The sequence below is a fragment of the Erinaceus europaeus genome, chromosome 3, assembly GCF_950295315.1.
Source record: "Erinaceus europaeus chromosome 3, mEriEur2.1, whole genome shotgun sequence".
NCBI classification, from domain to species: Eukaryota; Metazoa; Chordata; class Mammalia; order Eulipotyphla; family Erinaceidae; genus Erinaceus; species Erinaceus europaeus.
Window position 1 is genome coordinate 145,107,573 of NC_080164.1, and position 27,132 is coordinate 145,134,704.

The window sequence follows — 27,132 nt, forward strand, 5'->3', positions numbered from 1 at the left end:
AGACTTTCAGAGTGTCTCTGTGTGTTTTAATTAGTGAAGGTGCTCAATAGGCAGATTGATATGAAGGAGGCATGTTAAGTACATGGGAATATGTGAAAAAATAGTTAATATTGAAAGGGATATTGTTGCAACTAGAGATGACTCAGCTTGCACACACAAGACCCCAAGTTCATAAGGTAGTCAGGTAGTCATGATACTGTCAGAGGAGATCTAAAAACTAACATTCTTTCTCCATGCAGATCTTGAAGCATGGGCAGGTGGAGGCTCAAACCTGGGTTGCTTTCATGGTAAAGCAGACACTCTGAGATGAACTCTCCTGTTGACTCATATGTTATCGTTAATAGTTTTAGTTTTTCTTGTTTGTATGTTTTGTCTGATAGAAGGGGCATTATGAAATATAGTGTAGTTTACTTTACTCTCATTTCATGAGTATATGTTCTCTTGTCTGCTTAAAACAGGAGCTGTTGGGCATCATGGAGACAGTCTGGTGGAGAAGATGCTCTCAGCACTCCCCCAGCTTCCAGGCCACACCACTGATGTGATGGTGAACATGGTAGAGCTCACCGCCCTGCAGCCTCAGGAGGAGAATCACAGTGTGCTTGCACCAGGTTGTCTTGCACAGCCCAAGTAAGATGTGTGTTTTTTATTTTTCTCTCTTTCAGCCTTCTTTCTCTTCTTTCTCTCCTAGACTGAGTGCTCTGGTAGGAGGAATACAATGAAGAGTTGGTCTCACTGAAAAATTCAGAGGGGGCAAGGCGGTGGCACACCTGGTTGAACGCTCACATTACAGTGTGCAAGGACCCAGGTTCAAGCTCCTGGTCCCCACCTGCAGGGGGAAAGTTTCATGAGTGACAAAACAGGGCTACAGGTGTCTCTCTGTCTCTCTTCCTCTCTATCTCCCCCTCCCCTATTAATTTCTCTCTGTCTCCATCCAATAATAAATAAAGAAAAAAAAAAGAAAACTTCAGAGTGTATATAGATAAGAAGTATGTCTTATTTACAACAACAATAAAAAACAAGGGCAACAAAAGTGGAAAATAAATAAATACATATTATAAAAAAGAAGTATGTCTTATTAACTCTGAGGAACCATTTTCATTACACAATTGGGAGCTAAAATAATAGAATTTTTTTCTCTTTTTTCTCCTATATTTATAGGACAGTAAAACATCAGAGGAGAGAGTAAGAGAGAAAGTGAGACACCTGCTTCACCTTTTGTAAAGAAAAAAAAAAGGGGGGGTTGAGGCCGGATGCTAGTGCAGAGGGCTAAGCACACATGGCGTGAAGCGCCAAGGACCAGCGTTAAGGATCCCTGTTCGGCCTGGGCTCCCGACCTGTAGGGGGGGTCGCTTCTTTCTCTCCCCCTCTCTGTCTTCCCCTCCTCTCTCCATTTCTCTCTGTCCTACCCAACAACAATGACAATAATAACAACAATATTAATAACAACAACAATGAAAAAGGGAAAAAAATAGCTCCCAGGAGTAGTAAATTCGTAGTGCAGGCACCAAGCAGCCCAGCAATAACCCTGAAGGCAAAAAAAAAAAAGGAACAATGTTGGGAATGGTGAAGACATGTAAGTCTGAGTTCCAGAAATTACTTTGGAGGCAAATATAAGCAAATAAAGTAAAAGCGTGGGGAAAAGACTCAAAAAATATACTGGCTCTCTTTTCCTTGGCCTTCCCCAATTCCCTGGCAGCCATTTGCTCACAATGGAAGGTGATGCTGACACAGGGAAAGTTCTATGGTGTGGATGCTGCAAAGAAGAGTATCAGTAGAATTCTGTGTATTATTATTATTATTATTATTATCATTATTACTATTTTAACGTAGTGCTCAGAAATGAAGTCTGGGCCTTGGTAATGTGAAATACCATTGGGCAGTCTCCTTTGCCCAACATTTATTTATTTATTTATTTATTTATTGGACAGAGACAGAGAGAGGGGAAAGAGATCAAATGTCAGGTACTAGAAGCTAAAGAGATAGAGGTAATAAAATTTTAAGTGGAGTGGGGCTTGAGAGCATAATGGTTATGCAAAGAGACTCTCATTTCTGAGGCTACAAAGTCTTCGCTTCAATCCCCTGCACTATCATAAGCCAGAGATGAGCAGTGCTCTGGTAAACATTTAAAAAATTAAATTGAATTGAATTATATGCAAAGATCTGTACTGATCGAGAGGGAAATAATAGTTTCTTTATAATTTCTTGGAGGACTGATGGCAGTTTGCTTTTAATTTGTCAGCAAAAGGAATTGAAGTAGATTACATCTTTCCTAACATACCCTGTCCTTCCATCAAAATAACAGCAACCACTGCTATCACCACACCACCCCCAGAAACTTCTATGTGAAATAAATATAAAGATTAAAAGTTCGTAGTGAAATGCAAAACATATGGGTGCTTGGAAATAAATAATTTGCCTGCAGTGGAATAATCTTAAAAAAAAAAAAAGTCTATGATATGAGCCTTGGTCATCAAAATTTACTGCTAATATAAAAAGCTGTTCATAATTATAGGGTGAAAGTTACTACCAGTGCAAATGAGAAATTATTAAAAGCATGATTACTTGGGTTTCAGGCCATTGTTACTTATGTGAAATAATTTGCACAAGATGAAGGTAGACTCTTTACTATTCTTAGTTAGATTTTCTCTGTCAAAGTAGGTTTCCTTCTTCCTTTTTTTTTTTTTTTTTGTACCACAGGGTGGCTAATGAAGAGACCAAGGAAGGATGGCGATATCTTACTGCGTGTATTCATTTGTGTGTTTTGATTTTTTTCAACTTTATGAATCTATCTTTTTTTTAAATCCTTTTAAAAAATATTTATTTATTCCATTTTGTTGCCCTTGTTGTGTTTTTTTATTGTTGTAGTTATTATTGTCGTCATCGTTGCTGGATTCAGAGAGGAATCGAGAGAGGAGGGGAAGACAGAGAGGGGGAGAGAAAGATAGACACCTGCAGACCTGCTTCACTGCCTGTGAAGCGACTCCCCTGCAGGTGGGGAGCCAGGGGCTCGAACTGGAATCCTTACACCGGTCCTTGCGCTTTGCACCACCTGCGCTTAACCCGCTGTGCTACTGTCCGATCCCCTAAAGTAAAATATTTTTAAGTTATGATGTATTTCCTCTTTCTTTGGTTTCTTGAGAGCTTGTCTGGAGATTCTAGCAGGGGAGCACAGCTACTCATATACCCTCGACTGAAGACCATCCGTCTCTAGTCTCTATTCGGGGAAGGCCGTCCTCTTCGACCTAGCTCGCAGCTTTGGGAGGGACGCACATGGAGCAGTGAGGGAGGAAGGGGACACCCGCTTAGCCAGCCAGATCAGCCGAATCAACCCTGGCGATCAATGGGGTGACAGATGTCGCAGCCAGATCGCCCTCACATCCCTTTCATTGGTTTCTTAATATTGATTAACTATTACTTTTTTTTGGTCATTATCAGAGCTTCATTGCTCCGGACTTTTTTTTTTCAGCTAGAGAAAAGGAGAGAGAGAGAGAGAGTGTGTGTGTGTGTAATAGAGAGAAGCTTTCTTGAAGCTTTCTTCAGTGGAGTAGGGGCTGGGTTTGAACCTGGGTCAAGAACAAGGCAAAGCAGCACACTACACAAGTGAGCTAATTTGACGGCCCCTAAATATTACTGTTAAACAGTTGATAAAATTCCAAGAAGGAAGAAAGGTATTTTTTTTTCTAAAAATGGGGTCAGGGATACTAAGTAATAGAATTATTGAACTTAGATGCAAACATTCAAGGGTGTTTGCAGAGAGAGCCACTGTTCAACAGGGTTGGTCATTAACAGGAGCCAACTTGCTGTTGGCTCAAGTTGTGGACATCTCTTCTCCACTTGGATATCCCTGCAAAAGTTACATTTTTAAAACTTTGCAAACTAACACTGTAAATTAAATAAGAGAAAAATCCTACCTCTACTCAACATACAGCTTGCTATATTTTACTTTTTTTTTTTTTTTTGGAAGCATCCTAAAGATCATCTGGTCTCAGTTATAGGTTTAGAAGCCAAAGGAATGTATAATGTGTGGACGAGGGAGTGAAATAAAGCAAGGTCCTACTCTGAATATGAAAGGATAAAAAATGTGTACCAAGTAATTTAATATTCCAGAGTCTTCACATAGTATTTCATGAGGAAGAATTATGTTTAATTGTTACATTTTTCTCCAGACTCTTTTTTAAATCCACATTAAGGAAAAGAGGCTAGAGGTAGAAGTTCTTGTTCTGTAATTGTTCACATATTGCAGCTCTGTCATGGTATTTGTTAGTGAAGGAATGTGTATGCAATCTCTAGAATCTTTTTCATATTGAAAAAGTTAAAATGCTTTGTGGTCTCTGTATTGTGAGAAGATTGAACTCTGGATTTTTTTGGCTTTAGGATCCATAATTTAAATGGAAATTATGGTCCCTTTATGAAACAAAGAAGAGCCTGCAGTAGATGGCCAAAATGGAAAAGGAAGATGGAAAGACATTTGAATGACAAGTTCCTAATTAGGCTGGTGTTCACCAGCAAGTCAAAGTCAATAACAAGCCTCCAGATCTAGCTCCTGATGAGTGAACTAATCACAGTCTTTACTGGGGGTACTTCTCAGTCATATATTCCATGTATCAGGTATATTCAGAAGCACGTCAGATTTGTCACATAGCTCTGACTAGAGCTTCTTTCCTCTGATACCCGCCGATATTCTTGCCTAAGGAATTTTCCTTTCTTTTATTGTCTTCTAATAACACTGTCAGATTGGGTCATGACTGGAGGTGAGGAGGCTGTTATCAATAGGGTAGAACCAGCTACCTTTCCAGAAATGCTAGAAGTAGAAGAATGTGAGAACTATTCTTTTACTTCAGGTAGAGAGGAAGACACACACACACACACACACACACACACACACACACACACACACGAGGAGAGGCACCACAGCACTACTCTGCTATTCATGGAGCTCCCCTGCTGGGCTGGCTTCATGGGGCAGAGAGAGACGACCAGGGACTCATGGCTGGGTGGTACGCATTTCAGTCTTTATTCATGCAGAATGCAGCACAATCTAAGCCAAGCTAAGCTAAACTAAACTACCTGTCCTTATATATATACTGGCCAAGTAGGGTGTAAACAGGATGTGACGTAGAGAGGGTGGAGTGGAAAGATATTGGTGAAAATCAGGGTGAAAATCAGGATGAAAATCAGGAAAGGGGGTGGAGCAGGCGAGAATTCTACCACTGAACCACCAATGCCCTGGAGAGAGGGTGGTTTAACAGTGGTTTATGTAAATAGACCACAGCTTTTTTTTTTTTTTTTTTTTAGACCACAGCTTTAAGTGGGATCAAACCAATGCCATGCAGGCATGGCGGTGCTTAGTTAACAGTGGTTATGTAAATAGAATACAGTGTTAAGCAGGGGGGATTAAACCAAATGAAATAGAAGGGGTTTTTAGAAGCAGAATTAGAAGCATACCAACACTCGCCGATTTAGTCCATGGTTCTCCCATGTAGTGTTGGAGCTTGAACTTGGATCCTTACACATACTAAGGTGTACACTCTACCAGGCTGAGTCATCATCTCTCTTTGAATATGAATATGAATATGAATATATATATATATATTATTGATGTATTTAAGAGAGGGAGAAAGAAACAAAGCATCAATCTGGCACATGATATGTATGCCAGGGATTAAACTCAAGAACTCATGCTTGAGAGTCCACTGCTCTGCTTCCTGCACCAACGGAACTATTTCTTAAACTGAGTGTTTTTGTTGTTTATGTTTCTGAAATCTAGGGTTCCTCCTCTAAAAATTCAATTGTGACAATGCATGCTGCTATGGCTATGAGTATTAAAGGAGATAAAAATAAGTTAGTTGTCTTAAGTAGTACCTTCAGAACACTGCAATTGTCAAGCTGGTTTATCTTGAACTTAAGTTATTCTGCTTACCAAACCTCAACCCTGATTTCCTACAAAAACCATGATAAAGGCCTGTGCCATGTTTCCCTTTATTTTCTCTGCTTCCTGACCAACTGCAGTGCTTTATGTGGCCCCGTGTGGTGTGTCCTGCTTCCTGTTTCTAGGAATCAATGAGTATAACCAGTTCTTTCAGAGAGAGAGAGCGAGATCACCAGGTAAGACCTGTACTATGCCATGCCCAGTTTTAAGTCCCAGCACCACATGGGAGGTGTCATGGTACTGGGGCAAGCTCTGATGGCTGTGATGCCATTCCTTCTCTTTGTCTCTCTATATCTATAAAAAATGAAAAAAAGGTTAGCCTGCGAGCAGTGGAACTATACATGTCCTGCTTTTCTTACCATAAATCATAGTTTGTGCTGAGAGATAGCTCACTTGGTAGATAGCTCACTTGGTAGGGGGCATGCCTTTACATGTTTTAGGCCTTTCTTTAGGCCACCTTGTGGGAGTGTCATGGAAGATTGACACATGGTATATAGATGTGGTGACTGATGTCTTTTCATCTCCCTGTCTCTCTATTTAAAATGAAAGAAATAAAAAATATATTGGGGATTCATGCATGCATGAAGCTCCTGCATGACAGGGGGAAAAAAATCCCAGGTACTTTATTTTATTGTTACTGATTTAATAATGATCGACAAGACCATAGGACAAGAGGGGTATAATTCCCACCCTGTATCCCATCTCCTCCCTTGAAAGCTTTCCTGTTTTTTTTTTCTTTTTTATTTAAGAAAGGATTAATGAACAAAACCATAGGGTAGGAGGGGTACAATTCCACATAATTCCCACCACCCAATCTCCATATCCCACCCCCTCCCCTGATAGCTTTCCCATTCTCTTTCCCTCTGGGAGCATGGACCCAGGGTCATTGTGGGTTGCAGAAGGTAGAAGGTCTGGCTTCTGTAATTGCTTCCCCGCTGAACATGGGCGTTGACTGGTCGGTCCATACTCCCAGTCTGCCTCTCTCTTTCCCTAGTAGGGTGTGTCTCTGGGGAAGCTGAGCTCCAGGACACATTGGTGGGGTCTTCAATCCAGGGAAGCCTGGCCAGCATCCTGATGACATCTGGAACCTGGTGACTGAAAAGAGAGTTAACATACGAAGCCAAACAAATTGTTGAGCAGTCATGGACCCAAAGCTTGGAATAGTGGAGAGGAAGTGTTAGGGGGGTACTCACTACAAACTCTAGTGTACTTCTGCTTTCAGGTATATATTTTGCAGTAGTTTACGGATACGTGTGAACATAAGCTCTTTCTCACAGAAACTGGTGTATATCTAGGTTTTGGGACTTTATTAGAAAGTGAACCACCTGAGGTGGAATTAGAGTATACTATGAAAGGAAAGGTCTCACCCGAGTAATGAAGCTGAAGGGTTGTCATTCCACACATGAAGTCTCTGAACACAGTCTGAAGTGAAGCATGTTGAAGTGGCAATCGTTGTGTTGGTTAGGTTGTGATCGGCAGATGCAATATTATTTGATATGGAATGGGAGAGGCATATGGGAAAGTGGGCCCTATCCAAGGGTTCCAGGACTAGGGGAAGTAGAGGCTCTATAGTGGAGATGTGAGGTTCCTGCTGTCTTAGGGATCAATGGATAGTTAATGTTATCATCACATTATTTGGTAATTGGGTTAACTTTGAAAAGTCCTTTTGTTAGGGTTTGCTGTACAGTACCCAGTATCTTGTATATAGCTGTGCTATTGGTTGCTTCTGATCTACTTGGTCTAGGCTTTTGAGAGAGTCTGCATATCAATTACACAGCCTATATATTGAAAAGATTCAGTTTGTGTTTTGAAAAACTTCGAGACATACAATTAATTTTCCCCCTCTCGTATTAATTAACTAGTGATTTATATGACTACATTTTACTAGGAGTGTACATAAACACCATTCCCACCACCAAAAGACTGTGACCCATCCCTCCCACCCACTCCCACCCCCCACTGGCCCAAGAAGCTGCTATTAAACAAACAAAGAGACCCCTCACAGAATGGGAGAAGATCTTCACATGCCATACATCAGACAAGAAACTAATCACCAAAATATATAAAGAGCTCAGCAAACTTAGCACCAAAAAAGCAAATGACCCCATCCAAAAATGGGCAGAGGATATGAACAAAACATTCACTACAGAGGAGATCCAAAAGGCTAAAAAACATGAAAAACTGCTCTAGGTCACTGTCAGAGAAATGCAAATTAAGACAACACTAAGATACCACCTCACTCCTGTAAGAATGGCATACATCAAAAAGGACAGCAGCAACAAATGCTGGAGAGGTTGTGGGGACAGAGGAACCCTTTTACATTGCTGGTGGGAATGTAAATTGGTACAGCCTCTGTGGAGAGCAGTCTGGAAAACTCTCAGAAGGCTAGACATGGACCTTCCATATGATCCAGTAATTCCTCTCCTGGGGTTATACCCCAAGGACTCCATAACACCCAACCAAAAAGAGGTGTGTACTCCTATGTTCATAGCAGCACAATTCATAATAGCTAAAACCTGGAAGCAACCCAGGTGCCCAACAACAGATGAGTGGCTGAGAAAGCTGTGGTATATATACACAATGGAATACTATGCAGCTATCAGGAACAATGAACCCACCTTCTCTGACCCATCTTGGACAGAGCTAGAAGGAATTATGTTAAGTGAGCTAAGTCAGAAAGATAAAGATGAGTATGGGATGATCCCACTCATCAACAGAAGTTGAGTAAGAAGATCTGAAAGGGAAACTAAAGGCAGGACCTGACCAAATTGTAAGTAGGACACCAAAGTAAAAACCCTGTGGTGAGGGGTAGACATGAAGCTTTCCTGTTTTTTATCCCACTGGGAGCTGCTGGGGACCAGCCCCAGGAGGTTATTAGGGTTAGCCTGAAGGAGGAGGGGCGTCAGTGAAAAATGAAGAATGAGAGAAGAGTGAGTTGATGCTGAATGAAGCTCAAGCAGACATCTCTGTCTTACTTAAGCAGAACTTTATTTTTGTAGTCTCATAAGGCTTAGTTCATTCAAACAAAAATCACCAAGGTATTGATTATTAAAACAAAAATCACCAAGGCTTTGATTATTGAAACAAAAATCACCAAGTAAGAACAGCACAGGTAGAGAACACCTCCTGCTTTGTGGAACATTTACATTCTAGGGGCACTTTCTGCCCTAGAGATCACATCACCAGTTCTGTGTCTTTTGTTTTTCCTGTACCTGTGTACTAGGCAAATGTCCTATTGATTAAGATTAATATTCTACCTTTTATGCCATTCTCTTGGCCCTATGTATCAGAAGACAATGGTTTATAGAAAATTCAAGCTTGTTATGTTTCTAGGGGCCTTAAACAAATTGAGCAGCCCATTTTTCACAAAATCTGTTCCATTGTTTGATCAAGGAGTTTTGTTTTATTTTGTTCCAAGTTAAACTCTCTAACTAGAATCCATCTTCTGTGTATGCTCACTGTGTGACCTAGGTTCTTGTGTACTATTCCTGCATAAGGAGGTGGGAGCATAGTGGTGGATGGTAGATTAAAAGACCCATTGTATCTAGGCAGGTACCATAACTTTCTGTTATTTATTTATGTTATGTAAGGTGGCTCCTCCACTGTGGGAACCACCAATCTTTCTCTGTATTTTAGGGGGAATACTAAAGGAAGTGGTATACATAAAGGGGAAAACATTTTTTCCTATTGGGGCCTCCTGAAAAATTCTGCATTACTGCTATTGCTTGTTCTATTATGGTCAATCTTATAGAGTGCAGTGCGGGTTTTGTCATTATTTTTGTCATTTGGCCAGGCTTGGAGCCTGGCCATAGGTAAATATTATTAAGACCACACAGAGCTTAATCATGGCAAAAGGCGAGATGGTTTCAGTTTGGCCTGGAGAGTCCAGCTGTGCTGAACTTCCTGCGAAGCTGGTACCGTGGCAAGCGGCTCGCATGGCGGCGCCTGCGCCAGGGAGCATGGACCCAGGATTATTATAGGATGCTGAAGGTGAAAGGTCTGACTTCTGTAATTGCTTTTCTGCTGGAGATGGGTGTTGGCAGGTTGATCCATACTCTTAGTCTGTTTCTATCTTTCCCTATTGGGGCAAGGCCCTGGAGAGGTGGGGCTCCAGGAAACATTGGTGAGATCATCTGTCCAGGGAAGTCAAGTTGGTGTCATGGTAGCATCTGCAATTTGTTGACTGAAAAAGCATTTAGATATAAAGCAGAACAAATGGTTTAATAATCAGGAATCTAAAGGTAAGACTATAGCTGATGAGATTTTGGGGTCTCTATTTTGGAAAAGGCTAGTAGGTCTATTTTAGGTATATTCCAAGAGGAACATGACTTTACTAATTTTTCCTGAACCCAATAGCTAACATGCTACTTCCTTTTTCACTTCCCTCAATCACTCCAAGGCTAACCTTGTCAGACAAAGCAAGGACTACAAAAGCTGGATAAGGGCAAGAGATAGCATACTTTAATGATGGCACTTTTTGCTATTACCAGGCCACCCTGTTATCCAGGGCCCTAGTCAGGGAATCCTGGGATTCTCACATAGACATGATGGGCCTAGATCTCTAATTAATCCCTCTCTCCACTGTCACTGGTCATCTCCATTAGGAACAACATAGTGGACCCTCTTATAGGCCTCTACAGGACCTTGCCTTCAATGCAGATCAACACTGGTAGGGGTAGCCCCATTCTCCAAAGGGAGGTTGAGTCAACATACTGTACCACTTGAGGAAGATGGGTCCTGTATTGAATCTAGCCTATACTGTTCCTAGCTATGGCCACAGAACATGAGCTCAGACCTACAGGGGTGTAGTGGTTTCACAGGTCCGGTGCTGAATATGGGCCCCAGATCAAATCGATGGGATTTACAGTTAACAATATTTATATACTTTCCCCATATTTGGGAGTTACTCTCTTCCCTGATCCAGCTTTCTAGTTCTTTTCCCAATTCTACACCATTTCCCCAAACAGTAACTTTTAGCCCCAGGTATTTTTTTAAGGCATCTTGCAGACAATAATAAGACACACTGTGCTAGGAGGCTGAATGCAAGTATAAGTTATTCTTCCTGATATGCTATTACTTATGATATATGTTTCAGTCACATGTATTTGTAACCCCTTAATTTTGGGGATTGTATATTGAATTTCTATCTCACTTGCTGTACAGGGTAATTTTGGTGGCAAAAATCTAACAGGAAATATGATTATTCTTTTTCATTCTGTTCCTTAGGTCTAGACCTTGAGTTGTTCCCAGATATTTGAATTTCATGGAACAGAGAAAGTCAACAACAATGTAGAGCTTCCTACTATCTGTTTCTTTTTATAAGTAAACAAACAAATCACTTCTCAGATCTGGAATATGTTGGTGCTAGGGATGGAGCCTGGGACCTCTGAGGCCTCATACATGCAAGTCCTGTTCTCCAACTGTCACCCTGGACCTCCCTACTTTTTATTAGTCAAGTGAGATTCTCTAATTTAATTCTCTAATAATTCTGTATATTATCTAAACAATATACTGAAGATTATCTTATAATATTGCAAACACTTAATCACATAATTTAGCTTTATGAGAAATTCTGCCTCCTTCTTTTAAGAAAAAAATAGTGCTTACTACTGCAAGTGCAACATCATTTTTTTTTCCTCTGAACAGATTACAACTCTTAACAACCATGGTGTAGGAAGAACTATTGTATGCTTCTCTCCTCAAAGTTGTGTTTTTACTAACACTTTACTACTGTTCTATATTTATTTGTTTTTCTTTCTGTATTTCCTTTTTTTTTTTTTTTAAATTTGTTATTTATAAAATGGAAACACAGACAAGACCATAGGATAAGAGGGGCACAATTCCCACGCCCAGAACTCCATATCCCATCCCTTCCCTTGATAGCTTTCCTATTCTTTATCCCTCTGGGAGTATGGACCCAGGATCATTATGGGGTGCAGAATGGCAAAAGAGAATGTTACTAAGTATTTGCAAAACAGTTGCAAAAGAAAATAGTTTTCCACTTGAATGAAAACTTGAACGCGAAGGGGAGATAGCATAATGGCTATGCAAAAAGATTTTCATGCCTGAGATTCCAAAGTCCCAGGTTAAATCTCCTGCACCATCATAAGCCAGAATTGAGCTGTGATTTGGCCTCTCTCTGCCTTTCTGACTTAAATAAGCAAAATAAAATATTATAAAAATATTTTTAAAAATATTTAAAATAATTTTAATAATTTAAAAATTGCCCTTGTTGTGTTATTGTTGTAGTTATTATTGTTGTCATTGAATAGGACAAAGAGAAATGGAGAGAGGAGGGGAAGTCAGAGAGGGGAAGGGAAAGACACCTATAGACCTGCTTCACCACTTGTGAAGTGACCCCCCTGCAGGTGGGGAGCCAGGGGCTTGAACCGGGATCCTTACGCACCACCTGTGTTTAACCCACTGTGCTACCACCCGACTCCATATATATATATATTTTAAATCAAAGCAGTGTTCAGCTCTGGCTTATGGTGGTACGGGGATAGAACCTGGGACTTTGGAGCCTCAGGCATGAGAGTCTGTTTGCCATAACCATTATGCTATTTACCCTCTGCCTAAAAAAAAAAAAAAATATATATATATATATTTTTTTTCTTTTTCCTCCTCCAGGGTTATTGCTGGGCTTGGTGCCTGCACCATGAATCCACCTCTCCTGGAGGCCATTTTTTCCCCCTTTTGTTGCCCTTGTTGTAGCTTCGTTGTGGTTATTATTATTGCCCTTGTTGATGCAATTCGTCGTTGGATAGGACAGAGAGAAATGGAGAGAGGAGGGGAAGACAGAGAAGGGGAGAGAAAGATAGACACCTGCAGACAAGCTTCACAGCCTGTGAAGCGACTCCCCTGCAGGTGGGGAGCCGGGGGCTCGAACTGGGATCCTTACGCCGGTCCCTGTGCTTTTCGCCACATGCGCTTAACCCACTGTGCCACCGCCCGACCCCCAAAAATATCTTTTTAAAAACCTAAACAAGACTTTGTAAAGAATGAAACACACTGGGATGGGGAAATAGCCTTAGATAGCCCTATGGTGGTGTAAAGACTTTCATGCCTGTGGCTCTGAGGACTTAGGTTCTGTCCCTACCACCACAATAAGCCAGAGCTGAGGAGTGCTCTGGTCTCTATCTCTGTCTTTCTCTGTGTTTCTCTCTTATTAAATACTTATGCAAAAATTTAAAAAGCTTAAAAATGAAACATGATTATAATACTTTAAATAAATCAAACTTTACCAATTAAGTATGCTTGAAATTTCACACACACACACACACATACAGTGTCTATATATAAATTTCACATATATATAGACAGTGTCATCTATGATGAGTAGAGGGATACATTCTGGAATCACCATATAGCCTATTGTCATAGAATAATATATTGTAACCTGTCATCATAGAAAAATAGGTGAGCCTGATTTCAGCTCAACCCTTCTTCACTGACTGGAGTGAATGGGTAAATCAAACTGATGAATTTGCTTCCAAGAACCTCTATAAAACTGTCAACAACTTATTATCTTAGAATTTTTTGACACATGAACTAATCCTTAGCTTTCTTAGTTTTGAATTTAAGCCAAAACACACAAATGTAATCCAGCCTAATGTAGAGGATCCCAACGGAGCAAGCACTGGCCCTTGGGAGGGGTCATGGAAGTGGCCTACAGGAACTCACAGTATATGCCTTACAGTCACAAGAATATGCATAGCAAAATGTGCGTTTGGTTTTTGTTTTTTAGGTATATTTCTTTTTCTTTCTTTTCGTTTCTTTTTTAAATTAAAAGGAAACTTTGACAAAACCATAGGATAAGAGGGGTACAACTTCGCACAGTTCCCACCACCAAAACTCCCTATCTTATCCCCTCCCAGGATAGCCTTCCTACTCTTTAACCCTCTGAGAGTATGGACCCAAGGTCACTGTGAGATGCAGAAGGTAGAAGGTCTGGCTTTTGTAATTGCTTCCCCGCTGAACATGGGCGTTGACAGGTCAATCCATACTCCCAGCCTTGTCTCTCTCTTTCCCTAGTAGGGTGGGGCTCTGGGGAAGCAGAGTTCCAGGACATATTGGTGGGGTTGTCTGTCAGGGGAAGTCTGGTTGGCATCCTGCTAGCATCTGGAACCTGGTGGCTGAAAAGAGAGTTAACATACAAGGCCAAACAAATTGTTGATCATGAGTTTGGTTTTTAAGTAATCTAATTGTGTTAGTAATTTTCAGTCCCCTTCTGAATTAATCTGTTTATGTATTAGCAAGTGGATAAACAGTGTTTTGGGGACAGGGGTAGATAGCATAATGGTTATGCAAAAAGACTCTCATGCCTGAGGCTCTAAAGTCACAGGTTAAATCCCACCCCCTCACCCCCCCCACCACCACAGAACTGAGCAGTGCTCTGGTAAAAACAAAAACAAAACAATGAAAAATAGTGTTTCCTATTCCTATGCTTTGCTTTTTACTAGTAGGAAATTATAAATATATTAATGTATGTGGACTATGGTATCATTAACGAGCTGGTAGCGATTAGTATAAAAATTGTGTCTATACTGAGAAGATGTTCTGCTTTAAATTTTTTTAACTATGTTTAAAGTTTTACATTTATTCTGGTACATTAAAAAAAATAGTTTTAACAATCCTACAGCTGTGCCAAGTGAAGGCATATTGCGAGGAAGAGTTAATGAGCCAGAGGGGCTTGCTGGTGGCTCACTCTGTTGAGCACACACAATTGTGTGCAAAGATCCAGGTTCAAGCCCCCAGTCCCCACCTGCAGGGAGCAAGCTTCATGGGTGTGAAGCAGTGCTACAGGTGTCTTTCTTTCTCCCTTTCTGTCTCCCCCTTCCCTCTCAATTTCTCTCTGTGCTGTCAAAAAAAAAAAAGGGGGGGGGTTTGCAGCCAGGAACAGTGGATTCACTGTACAGGCATTGAGACCCACTGATAACCCTTGTGGCAGTTAGAAGAGGAGAAAGAGAAGAGAAGACAAAAAGAAATAATGAGCCACAGTATTACTTTGAAAAAGATCTAATTTTTATTATATATCAGAGATTGTTATTTTATTATTCTTTACATTATAAAACTTGTGTATAGTTGTTTAGCTTGGAATTAAATGAAGTTTTATTCTGGATTTTATTTAGATTTCCAAAGTATAGTTTATGTTAGTTATGTTAGTGTAGTTATAATTTTTTTTCAGTTATATATTGTAGTACATTTAGATGGTGGAATCAAACTATTGCACAGACATGTTTTTCATTCGCTACAAGCTAGTCTAGTACCATTTATTTATTTATTTATTTATTTACATTTTTTTCACCAGAGCACTGTTCAGCCCTGGCTTATGATGGTGTGGGGGCTTGAACCCTGGATTTTGGAGCCTTGGGCATGAGAGTCTGTTTGCATAATTATTATGCTATCTACCCCCAACCCTCCCATTTAATACTTTTTAGGATACTTTTTTTTTAATAGCAGAACTAATGCGTGCATTTGATGACAAAATTTTTTTTGACAACAAAATTATTATGCTCATACCTCATAGTAGGCAATACATTCATTCATAGTTTTAACATGACAGCTCTTGCCTCAGAATTATACAAATTACATTTTAAATTAATAAATTAATTTATTGTATAGAGACAGAAAGCAATTGAGATGGAAGCAGAAGATAGAGAGGTACCTGCAGCATTGTCTTACTGCTCTTGTGAACCAGAGGCTTGAGTCTGGATCTTTGTGCATGGTAACGTGTGTTTAACTCAGTGCACTACTGTCTGACTCCCTATAAACTATGCTTGATGATGTCTTATTCTAATTGAGTGAATTAATGAAGGCCACCTTCCTATAATGTAGGAGATACATAGTATCTATATGAGGGTAGATATAGTAATTTGCCAGAAATACATCCCCATCAAAGGGTTAACAAAAAAAATTTTTTTATTCATTCTACTTCGCTTATTTCCCCAGATGTGCCATAATGCTATTTGAGATGGACACTTAAATATTTATTTTGTCTTTTTTCAACAACTTATTTGATAAATTAAAAACAAAAATTTGATGTTTATTTTAAATACACACACACATACACACACCCAAGAACGGCTCAGCTCTGGCTTAGCTCTGGCTTCTGGTGGTGCTGGGGACTGAACCTGGGGCCTCAGAGCTTCAGATATGAGAATCTTTTTGCATAACTATTATGCTAGCTCCCCAACCTTGAAAATATTTTAAAAATATTCTTCCACTCCACGGGGGCTCTCTTTTGTTATGGTTGTGATTCTGTTTGCCGTACGGAAGCTTTTCAGTTTGATATGATCCCACTGGTCTATTTTTGCTTTTGTTGTCCTTGCAACTGGATTTGAATCAGTAAAGATGTTGCAAAAAGTTAACTGAAAGAAAGAAAAATAAAAAGAAAATATTTTTTAACAACTTGACTGTGGATACAAAACTCACTAAAGCAGTTTCCCCTTCCTTTCTTCATCCCCCTCTCTCTTTCCTCCTCCTATTTTTCTTTTTCTTAAACTATCAAGTTTTTATTTTATTTTATTTTATTATTATTGTTTTTAACCAGAGCACTACTCAGCTCTGGCTTATGTTGGTGTGGGGGGGATTGAACCTGGGACTTGAAGCTTCAGGCATGAGAGTCTCTTTGCATAACCATTATGCTATCTATCCCTACCTTATTTTTCCTTTTTATATACTTTTTAAAAAAAATCTTTTTATTTAATTTATTTATTGTTGGATAGAGACAGAGAGAAATAGAGAGGGGAGGAGGAGATAGAGAGGGAGAGAAACAGAGAGATACCTACAGGCCTGTTTCACCACTTGTGAAGCTTTCCCACTGCAGGTGGGGGCCAGGGGCTTGAACCTGGGTCCTTGTGCGTTGTAATGTGTGTGCTTAACCAGGTGCGCCACCACCTGGCCCCCCTTTTTGTATCCTTGAACATCTTCTGTGTAGTTTTTGTTTGCTGGTTCATTAATGTGCTATATTGAAAACCCAAACTTTTGACATCAAATTAAGGAGTCTCTTGTAGTCATGTATTTCTTCTCTATAAAAGAGAAGTAAGTGGGAGTTGGGTGGTAGCACGGTGGGTTAAGCGCACATGGTGCAAAGCTCAAGGACTGGCATAAGGATTCCTGTTCAAGCCCCCGGCTCCCCACCTGCAGGGAGGTCGCTTCACAAGCAGTGAAGCAGGTCTGCAGGTGTCTTTCTCTCTCCCTCTCTGTCTTCCCCTCCTCTTTCCATTTCTCTCTGTCCTCTCCAACAACAACATCAGTAACTACAACAATAAAGCAACAAGGGCAACAAAAGGGAATATATAAATAAATAAATAAATATTAGAAAAAAGAGAAGTAAGCTAGATGATTTCTTTCTTTTTTTGTTTGATGATTTCTTTTTTTTTTTTAATTACTACTAGAGTTATGGTTGGGACAATTCCACTGTTTCTGGAGGTTTTTTGTTGTTGTTATTTGTTTTTTAGTTTTTATTTTTATAGAGGGTAGGAGAAAGAGGCAGAGAGAAGGAAAGATATTTATAGCATTTTTCCTCCATTCATGAAGCTTCCCCATTGCTGGTGGGGACCACGTTCTTGAACCTAGTCCTCATGCACAATAATGTACATGCTGTACTGAGTGAACCACCACCAGACTCAACTAAATGAATGATTTCTACAGAACCTTTAACTGTAGAATTTTTATTTTATGGTTTCCATGTGTTGCATTCATATAATAATCTCCTAAACGTGAATTCCTTGAGAGTGGTGGTTCTATGTCTGTCTGGTTCATTGTTGTATCATCAACCTCAGGAATAGGATATGGTATATAGTTGACTCATATATTTAAATTTTTATAGATTTAATGTTGGTTTACGTTAGTAGTGGGCTGGGTGGTGGCACACTTGGTTAAGTGTCACATGACAATATTATAAGACGTTGGGGGTGTAGTTTCATATGTGTGTGTGTGTGTATGTCTCAAGGTACCTACCACAAAGTTCATGGTAGCATTTATACTTGCTAAGTAAATAAAATACAACATACAGATATTCATTAAGAAGAAATGGATGTATTGCATTCACATAGTTTTGTTATATTTAAAAGTTAATTTTAGGCCAGGGGTTGATAGCATAATGGTTATGCAAACAGACTCTCATGCCTGAGGCTCAAAAATCCTAGGTTCAATCCTCTGCACCACCGTAAACCATAGTTGAGCAGTGCTTTGTATCTTTCTCTCTGTATCTCTTTCTCATTAAATTAAAAAAGATAATAATAACAATAAAGAGTTTCTTGAAAAAAAAGTTTATCAGGTTCATGAAATTGTTCACTTGGGTAGTGGGTAGTGTACTTTGCCATCAACATGACCCAGTTTGGAGCCAGGCCCCTACTGAATGAAGTTTCAGTGTTGTGGTCTATTTTACTCTTTCTCTGCCTGTGTTCCTATCTTAAAAAAAAACCCAAAAACTTTTAGGGGACCAGGTCGTGGCACACCTAGTTGAATGCACATGTTACCATGCACAAGGACCCAGATTCAAGCCTTCAGTCCCCAACTGCAGCAAAGGAAGCTTCATGAATAATGAACCAGTGTTTCAGGTGTCTCTCTTTTTCCCTCATTTCCCCCCTTTTCTCTTTATTTCTCTGTCTCTATCCAGTAAAATTTAAAAAAGTAAACTTTATCTGCACACTTCGAAAGCATTATAGTCTTATTTTTTTTAAATTTATTTCTTTATTGGGGAATTAATGTTTTACATTCAACAGTAAATACAATAGTTTGTACATGCATAACATTCTCCAGTTTCCTATTTAACAATACAACCCCCACTATGTCAAATAGTCTTATTTTTTAAGATGTTTTATTTACTTATTTGAGAAATAGGAAGAGAGAGAGGGAGGGAGAGAGAGATAGAGAGAGAGAGAGAGAGAGGAAAGCAGACATCACTGTCACATGCACTGTCGGGGATCAGACTCAGGACCTCATACTTGAAAACTCAATGTGTTATCCTCTATACCACCTTCCAGAGTGGGAAGTTCATTCTGAGAGGTTTTTTATTTTGCTTTATTTTTTTTACAACACTGACCATTTATACAGTCAGTTGTGATTTTTGGATTGGTTCATAAATCCACCATTCATCTATCCACCATTGGTGGGCAAAAAATCTTTAGGCTTTCTGTGCTGTGTGGAGGCCTGCAGTCACTACCTGTAGGAGGTCTCTTGTCTTCCTTCCTCTCTCCTTCCTTCCTTTTTTCCTCCTTTTTAAAGATAGAGACAGAGAATGAAATAGACCACAGTAGCAAAGCTTTCCTCAGTGTAGTAGGGGCCAGGCTTGAACCTGTGTATGGCACATGACAAAACAGCACACTATCCAGGTGAATTATTTCACTGGCCCAAGCTCTTGTTTTTCATCTTCATTTAATGGCTGAGTCATGCTGTTCAATCTTCTCTTATGAGTCTCAAAATGGCTGTTTAGAGACAAGATGGAGTCTGTTATACTAAAAGTAGCTTCCATGTATGTTCGGTTTTAGTCTCCTTGTTATTACTAGTTCTATGGGAGTAGGGTACTAGAGACCCCTCACAGCTATGGGTGTAGCTCCATTCTGAGTAGCCCACAAGATGTACTTGTATTTTAAAAGAAAGAAGGCCAGCTTCCCAGTGCCAAGGGTCTACTTTAATATCTTCCTGTGTTTAACTTCTTTGTCTGTTGAGATGAAGGCCAATTAATTATTTTCTTAAAGAAAATTGTTTTAAAAAGTAATCAAGAACAAAGATGACTATTGAAACCTCTATGAATAATTTAATTAACAAACCTTCCTTCAGAATTCATTAAGCTCACCACGCATGAAAACCATTATTTCCTGCTGTGAAAAATGGTGACTCGGATTGCTCTGTTTAAAATTAGTTGAAAATGTTTGTTTATTTTGTTATCATTGTATGTCTGTTGTGACTATTACTGAAAATCCTGTGAGTAAGCTTAACTTCCTGTGCATGTCTTAAAGAAACCTTTTTTCTTCTGAGTTTAGTCACAAGATAGTGATGTGCATTCACATTTCACCCTCAGTCTCTTAATTGCATGCCTTCCACTTGGCTTAAAGTAGCACTATGAGTCAACATTCAGCCACCTTTTAAAAATTAATGCTGCTTTCTTTATATTTTATTTGGTGACGAATACTTCCTGTTAGGTTTTAGTAGACTGAATTTGACATTTCGTACATGCCAAATCTAGGCAGCATCTAAGATTTTATTCACTGCTGAGTAGTGAATCACCAGATCTTCGTATTCCATCCCCTCCCCTGGTAGCTTTCCTATTCTTTATCCCTCTGGGAGTATGGACCCAAGGTCATTATGGGATGCAGAAGGTGGAAGGTCTGGCTTCTGTAATTGCTTCCCCACTGAACATGGTCGTTGACAGGTCAATCCATACTCCCAGCCTGCCTCTCTCTTTCCCTAGTAGAGTGGGGCTCAGGAGAAGCAGAGCTCCAGGACATATTAGTGGGGTTGTCTGTCAGGGGAAGTCTGGTTGGCATCCTGCTAGCATCTGGAACCTTGTGGCTGAAAAGAGAGTTAACATACAATGCCAAAGAGAGTAGCTCCCAAATATGGGAAAGGTGTACAGAAATTGTTGACTGTAAACCCCATTGATTTGATGTGATCTGGGGCTCATATTCAGCTTAGGAGTCTATGTGACCTCTGAATCCTTGTAGGTCTGAGCTCGCATTCTGTGGCCATGAGTAGGAATGTTCCAAGCTTCCCCAATGTCAGGACCCATCTTCCTCAGGTGTTACACAGTGTATGTTGTCCAGCCTCCCTTTGGAGGATGGAACATTCTCTACTGTTGTTGATCCAAGTTGAGGGCAAGGTCCTATGGGAGCCCACAAAGGGGTCTCTTGTGTTGTTCCTGATAGAGATGACCAGTAACAATGGAGAGAGGGGTTTATTCGGGGTCTAGGCCCATCATGTCTGTTTGGGAATCTCAGGACTCCCCAACCTGGGCCCCAGCTGATGGGGTGGCCTGATAGTGACTAAAGAGTCATCATTAAAGTATGCCAGTCTCTTGCCCTTATTCAGCTTTTGCAGTCCTTGCTTTACTAAGGTTAGCTTTGGAGTGAGTGAGAGAACTGTAATAGGAAGTAGGTGAGGAGGGTATCTAAGTCTAATTAGATACTATTTCATTAGGAACTTTATACTGACTTCCTACAGACTATTGTGTACTTTTGCTCTCAGGTATATATTTTGCCCTAGTTTATGGATACATGTGAACATATGCTCTATTTCACGGGACCTGGTCTATATCTAGGTTTTGGGATTTTGTTGGGAAGTTAACCACCTGCAATGGAATTAGAGAATTCTATGAAGGAAAGGTCTCACCCGAGTAATGAAGCTGAAGGGTTGACATTGATACCTGAAGTCTCTGGACACAGTCTGAAGTGAAGCATGCTGAGGTGGTACTCATTGCGCTGATTAGATTGAGAACAGCAGATGCAATATCATTTGGTATGAATTGAGAGAAGCATGCAGGAAAGTGAACCCCACCCTGGAGGTTTCATGACTGAGGGAAATATAGGCTCTCTAGAAGAAATGTGAGGTTCCTGCTGTCTTAGGGTTCAAGAAGACAATAGATAGTTATTGTTATCATCACATTATTTGGTAATTGGGTTAACTTTGAAAAATAAAATAAAATATTTATTTATTTATTTTTGATACCCTTGCTTTATTGTTGTAGTTATTATTGTTGTTGTTATCGATCTCGTTGTTGAACAAGACAGAGAGAAATAGAGGAGAGGGGAAGACAGAGAGGGGGAGAGAAAGACACCTGCAGACTTGCTTCACTGCTTGTAAAGCAACTCCCCCACAGGTGTGGAGCTGGGAGTTGGAGCCAGGATTCTTAGGCTGGTCTTTGCACTTGGCACCATGTGCGCTTAACCCGCTGCGCTTACTGCCAGACTCCTGTAAGTGTTTTTTTTTTTTTAATTTTTTGTGTTTATTTATTTATTCCCTTTTGTTGCCCTTGTTGTTTTATTGTTGTAGTTATTATTGTTGTTACTGATGTCATTGTTGTTGGATAGGACAGAGAGAAATGGAGAAAGGAGGGGAAGACAGAGAAGGGGAGAGAAAGATAGACACCTGCAGACCTACCTAACCGCCTGTGAAGCAATGCCCCTGCAGGTGGAGAGCCAGGGGCTCAAACCGGGATCCTTCCATCGGTTCTTGCACTTTGCATCACATGTGCTTAACCCACTGCGCTACCGCCCGACTGCTCCTGATAAGTGTTTTTTAAAGTATACACAGTAATAAATTTAGAACCTAAATGTAGCATGTATTTGACATTTCTACATAGCTACTGATAGTATCGAAAAATTACATTTTATAAAACCAAAACAGACCAATAGGGCAAATAATCAATATTGATAGTGTATATTTTATGGAACTGAAGCAAACTGTAGCAACATTAATATAACAATTATCTCATTGCAAGTTAGACTTTAAAAACAGAGGAATGAGTAGAAAATTGCCGCCTATATTCCTGTGCTGTGACCTAGGAGATGGCACAGTGAATAAAGCACTAGACCTTAAAGCATTTAGGGTCCCAATGTCAATTTTTACCACTCCAGCACCTCATGTACTCTCTCTCTAACTCATAAATAAATCTTTACAAAATAATCCTGTATTGCTGGGAATATTAACATTAAAAAAAAACATTTTACTGGGGGCTGGTGGCAAACGCTAGAAGAAGAACTGGGGGCTGGGCAATTGTGCAAATGGTTAAGTGCACACGTTACAATAAGCAAGGACCCAGATACAATCATACAATCTCCTGGTCCCTCCCTGTGAAGGGAAGCTTCCTAAGTGGTGAAGTAGTTTGCAGAAGATACCCTTCTCTCTCTCTCTCTCTCTCTCTTTCTCTGTCTTTTTTTTTTTTTTTTTTTTACCGGAGCACTGCTATGCTTTGGCTTATGGTGTTGCAGGGGATTGAACCTGAGACGTTAGAGCCTCAGGCATGTGAGTCACATTGTATAACCATTATGCTATCTTCCCCCCCCTCAATACCTTTCTTTCTACCTCTCCCCTCTTGATTTCTCTCTGTTATCCAACCAATTAAATATATATATATATTTCTAAAAAATTTTATTTGTGTTATTTTAATGAAGGGGAGGGGACACACACATATGTAGAGAGAGAGAGAGAGAAACCTAGACAATGACTAGAGCGCTGCTCAGCTCTGATTTATGGTGGTGCTGGGATTAAACCTAGGACTAGGGGTCTCAGGCATGAAAGTTTAAGCATAACCATTATGCTATCTCCACAACCCTTTTGTTAACATTTTAAAAACATTTCACTTATTAATTTTTTTAATAAAAGAGATACAGAGAGAAAGACACAGAGAAAGATCAGAGCACTGCTCAGCTCTGGTTTATGGTGGTGCTGGGAATTGAACCTGGGACCTTGAAGCCTCAGGCATGAAAGATTTTGTATAATCACTATGCTGACTCCCCATCCCCTTGTTAATATTTAAAAAAAAAACCTATCATTGAACTTATGACAAAGAAAGAAGGGGTGTGGGTGGGGTGGTGGTGTACCCGGTTAAGCAAATAGTACAAAGTGCAAGAATCCACACAAGGATCTTGGGGTTGGGGTTCCAGCTCCCCACCTGCAGGGGCATCATTTCACAAATGATAAAGCAGGTTTTCAGGTGTCTTTCTTTCTCCCCATCTCTCATCCCTTCCCCTGAATTTCTGTTTGATATATATATATATATATATATATATATATATATATATATATATATATATATGCATGCCACAGGAGCAGTGGATTTGAAATGCAGGCACTGAGCCCTCACGATAACCCTGAATGCAATATAAATTAATAGCAAAAGGGGGTTAATAAAAGAAAGTGACATAGAATTTTTTTTTTTTTCCGTTTTTGATACAAAGCTTCCGAGTTTGCACGACTCTACTGCTCCCTGTGGCCATCTTTCCTTTTTCCTCAAGATAGAGAGTGAAAGACATTGAGGGAGAGGGTGGGAAAGAAGAGATACTACAGCACCAGTCCATAGCTCTTGGAGTCCCATCCCTCCCCCAGGCACTCCTATATGGTGGACTAGGGCTCAAACCTGTGTCCTCAAATATAGTTGTGTACATGCGCTACCAGAGAGCCACCTGCGGCTCCCCTATTCATTCATCTTTTAATGGATGTTGCAGAGTCAATTAAATTCATGCAAGTGATCATGGAGCATCTGGACATAATGAAAACCATATAAATATGCCTTAATAGGGAATCTAAGGCCAAAGTTGGCACTCTAGTGCAAGCCCTTTGTTTTTACAGAATAGGGTAGTCTATGGAGTTTGCAGAAACCTAGGTTCAAATCCTCTTGTACCGAGTATGTGATCTGATACAATTATTTCAACTCTTTAAGAATTAGCTTGCTGGGGTTGGATGGTGGCACACTTGGTGGAGTGCACATGCTACCATGCTCCAGGACCTAAGTTCAAGTTCCAGGTCCCCATCTGCAGGGGGCAGCCTCAGAAGTAATGAAGAAGTGCTGCAGGTGTCTCTCTTTGCCTGTCTGTCTACCTCTCCTCTACCAATTTCTCTCTGTCCTGTCAAATATAAGAAAAATATGGGGGCTGGGTGGTGGTACACCCAGTTAAGCACATGTAGCAATAAGCACAAGGACCCACACAAGTATCCAGGTTTGGGCTCCCAGTCCTCTGCGTGCAGGGGGAAAGCTTCACAAGTAGGGAAGCAGGTCTGCAGGTGTCTGTCTTCCCCTCTTTATCTTCCTCTCCTTTCACAATTTCTCTCTGTCCTAGTAAAATGAGAAAAAAGAGACCATTAGGAGCAGTAGATTCATAGTGTAGGCACCAAGCCCCAGCGATAATCCTGGAGGCAAAAAATAAATAAGTTAATTAAATTAAAAAAACAACAACAACAATAATTAGCTTGATTTCTCACATATAAAGTGTGACAATTATGTGACATGTCCTGGAGGGTTGTTATTCAATGAGATAATATAATCATATTGCCTCTCACATAGTGAGTTCTCAGTAGGTGAAAATAATAGCAATAAAACTCACAAGGTGATATAATTCCCAGGAAGATTAACTAAGTTAGCTAAGTCATTTGACTTCTCTAAGTCTCTTAAAAGTGGAAGTAGTGATAATGCCTTCACTCTTGAGGTGAAAATCAAATGAGATATAAGAAGTTGTTTTGTCAACAAGGGCAACAAAAGGGAATAAATAAATATAAAAAAATTAAAAAAGAAGTTGTTTTGTAAATTCTGTATGTAGTGGTGATACTTAAAATTATTTGAATATAATATTTCATTTATCTTTAAATATATTTCTTAAATTGACAGGAGACCAGGAAACAAACTGCTTTTGGGTGGGCCTGATTATTAAGAAGATATGTCCCAGCCGTTCCTAAGTTTAAGCGAAAATTAAGCAAAATGAAGTAGGTTTATAGTATAGCATAAAGGGTTTATATTAGGTATAAATAGGACCTAATAGCAGCTTGATTTGTTTGAACCAATAGTGAGTTTCTGAGGCAAATTATAAAATCTTCTTTAGATACTTTCAAAAGTAAAAGTAGGTGTTCATCTATTTGTGTTGGAAATGGTAGTGTCCGGCTGTAAATATAAAGTGATTAATTTAACATTACCTCTCATGTTAATTTCAATGGTAAATGTTATGTATTCATTTTGTAAGTTGGTCTGGAAATGTTTATGGAATCTGAACTCATAAAATGTTATTTGTAGTTTTAAAGTCTCCTGTTGTGTAGAGTCTACAGAATTTTAATATAGTTAAATTGAGGGGTTTGAAACACTGGTATAGAGATCACTGCTTAAGAATATTTGTAAGAAAGCTCTTACTTCCCAGAGTTTTGAGTCTCTAAGTGATCAACACATAAGTTCCTTATCTTATTTAGAGAAATAGATGTGAGCATTGATCATGCCTTTTATTACACTTTTTTTACATCAAGTAGTTTTTATTTTTAAAATTCTTTCTAAGGGGGGAGGCAGATGGTAACGCAGTTAAGTGCACATGGCGTAAAGTGCAAGGACCAGTGTAAGGACCCTGGTTTGAACCCCTGGCTCCCCACCTGCAGGGGAATCGCTTCACAGGTGGTGAAAGCAGGTCTGCAGATGTCTATCTTTCCTTCCCCCAGTCTGTCTTACCGTCCTCTCTTGATTTCTCTCTGTCCTATCCAACAACAACAACAGTGGTAATAACAATAATAACTACAACGATGATAAACAACAAGGGCAATGAAAGGGAAAAAATAGCCTCTACAAGCAGTGGATTCATAATGTAGGCACCCAGCCTCAGCAATAACCCTGGAGGCAAAAAAAAAAAAAAAGTCTATCTAAGTCACTTTGTATAGCCTAAACTAAAGCTAAATAATTATCACAATAAGTCAACTATAAAAAATAAAACACAATGGGAGTCGGGCTGTAGTGCAGCGGGCTAAGCACAGGTGGCGCAAAGCACAAGGACCGGCATAAGGATCCCGGTTCGAACCCCGGCTCCCCACCTGCAGGGGAGTCGCTTCACAGGCTGTGAAGCAGGTCTGCAGGTGTCTATCTTTCTCTCCTCCTCTCTGTCTTTCCCTCCTCTCTCCATTTCTCTCTGTCCTATCCAACAACGACAACAACAATAATAACTACAACAATAAAACAACAAGGGCAGCAAAAGGGAATAAATAAATAAAATAAATATTAAAAAAAAATTTAAAAAAAAAGAAAAAAAAACACAAAAATAACCTGGGTAAATATTCTTTCTAATTTCATCTATACATTAAAAACTTTTAAAAATAATTTTTAAATATTTTATTTATTTATTATTGGGTAGAGATAGAGAAATTGAGAGGGGGAGGGGAGATAGAAAGGGAAAGAGACAGAGAGATGACTTCAGCCCTGCTTCATTGCTTGTGAAGCTTTCCCCCTGGTGTACCAGGGACTTGAACCTGAACCTGGGTCCTTACACACTGTAATGTGAGCACTTAACCAGGTGCACCACCACCTGGCCCCTGAAAAAACTTTGCTATGCATTTATCTATTCATTTGTAACATGTGTGTTTTACCAGATCCACCACACTTGGCTCCTCAATGAGTCATTTTCGAATACGCTTTTCATCACTGATTGTATTGTGTTTCTCAGACAAGTATAATATCTTAAACTGATATGTTTATAATCTATTATAAATAATTGTAGATGAATTTTTAATTTAGGCTC

General features: G+C 39.7%; 1 protein-coding gene across 2 annotated transcripts in view; it reads left to right on the forward strand.

The window, feature by feature from the left end:
* The window catches only part of SCFD2 (sec1 family domain containing 2), a 421,358-nt gene that overhangs the window by 2,329 nt on the left and 391,897 nt on the right, over positions 1–27,132 (forward strand). For both annotated transcript variants that reach the window (XM_060188064.1, XM_007539707.3), the window contains exon 2: positions 459–627. In XM_060188064.1, the coding sequence (XP_060044047.1) occupies positions 459–627 (169 nt within the window). The remainder of the gene's footprint in view (positions 1–458; positions 628–27,132) is intronic.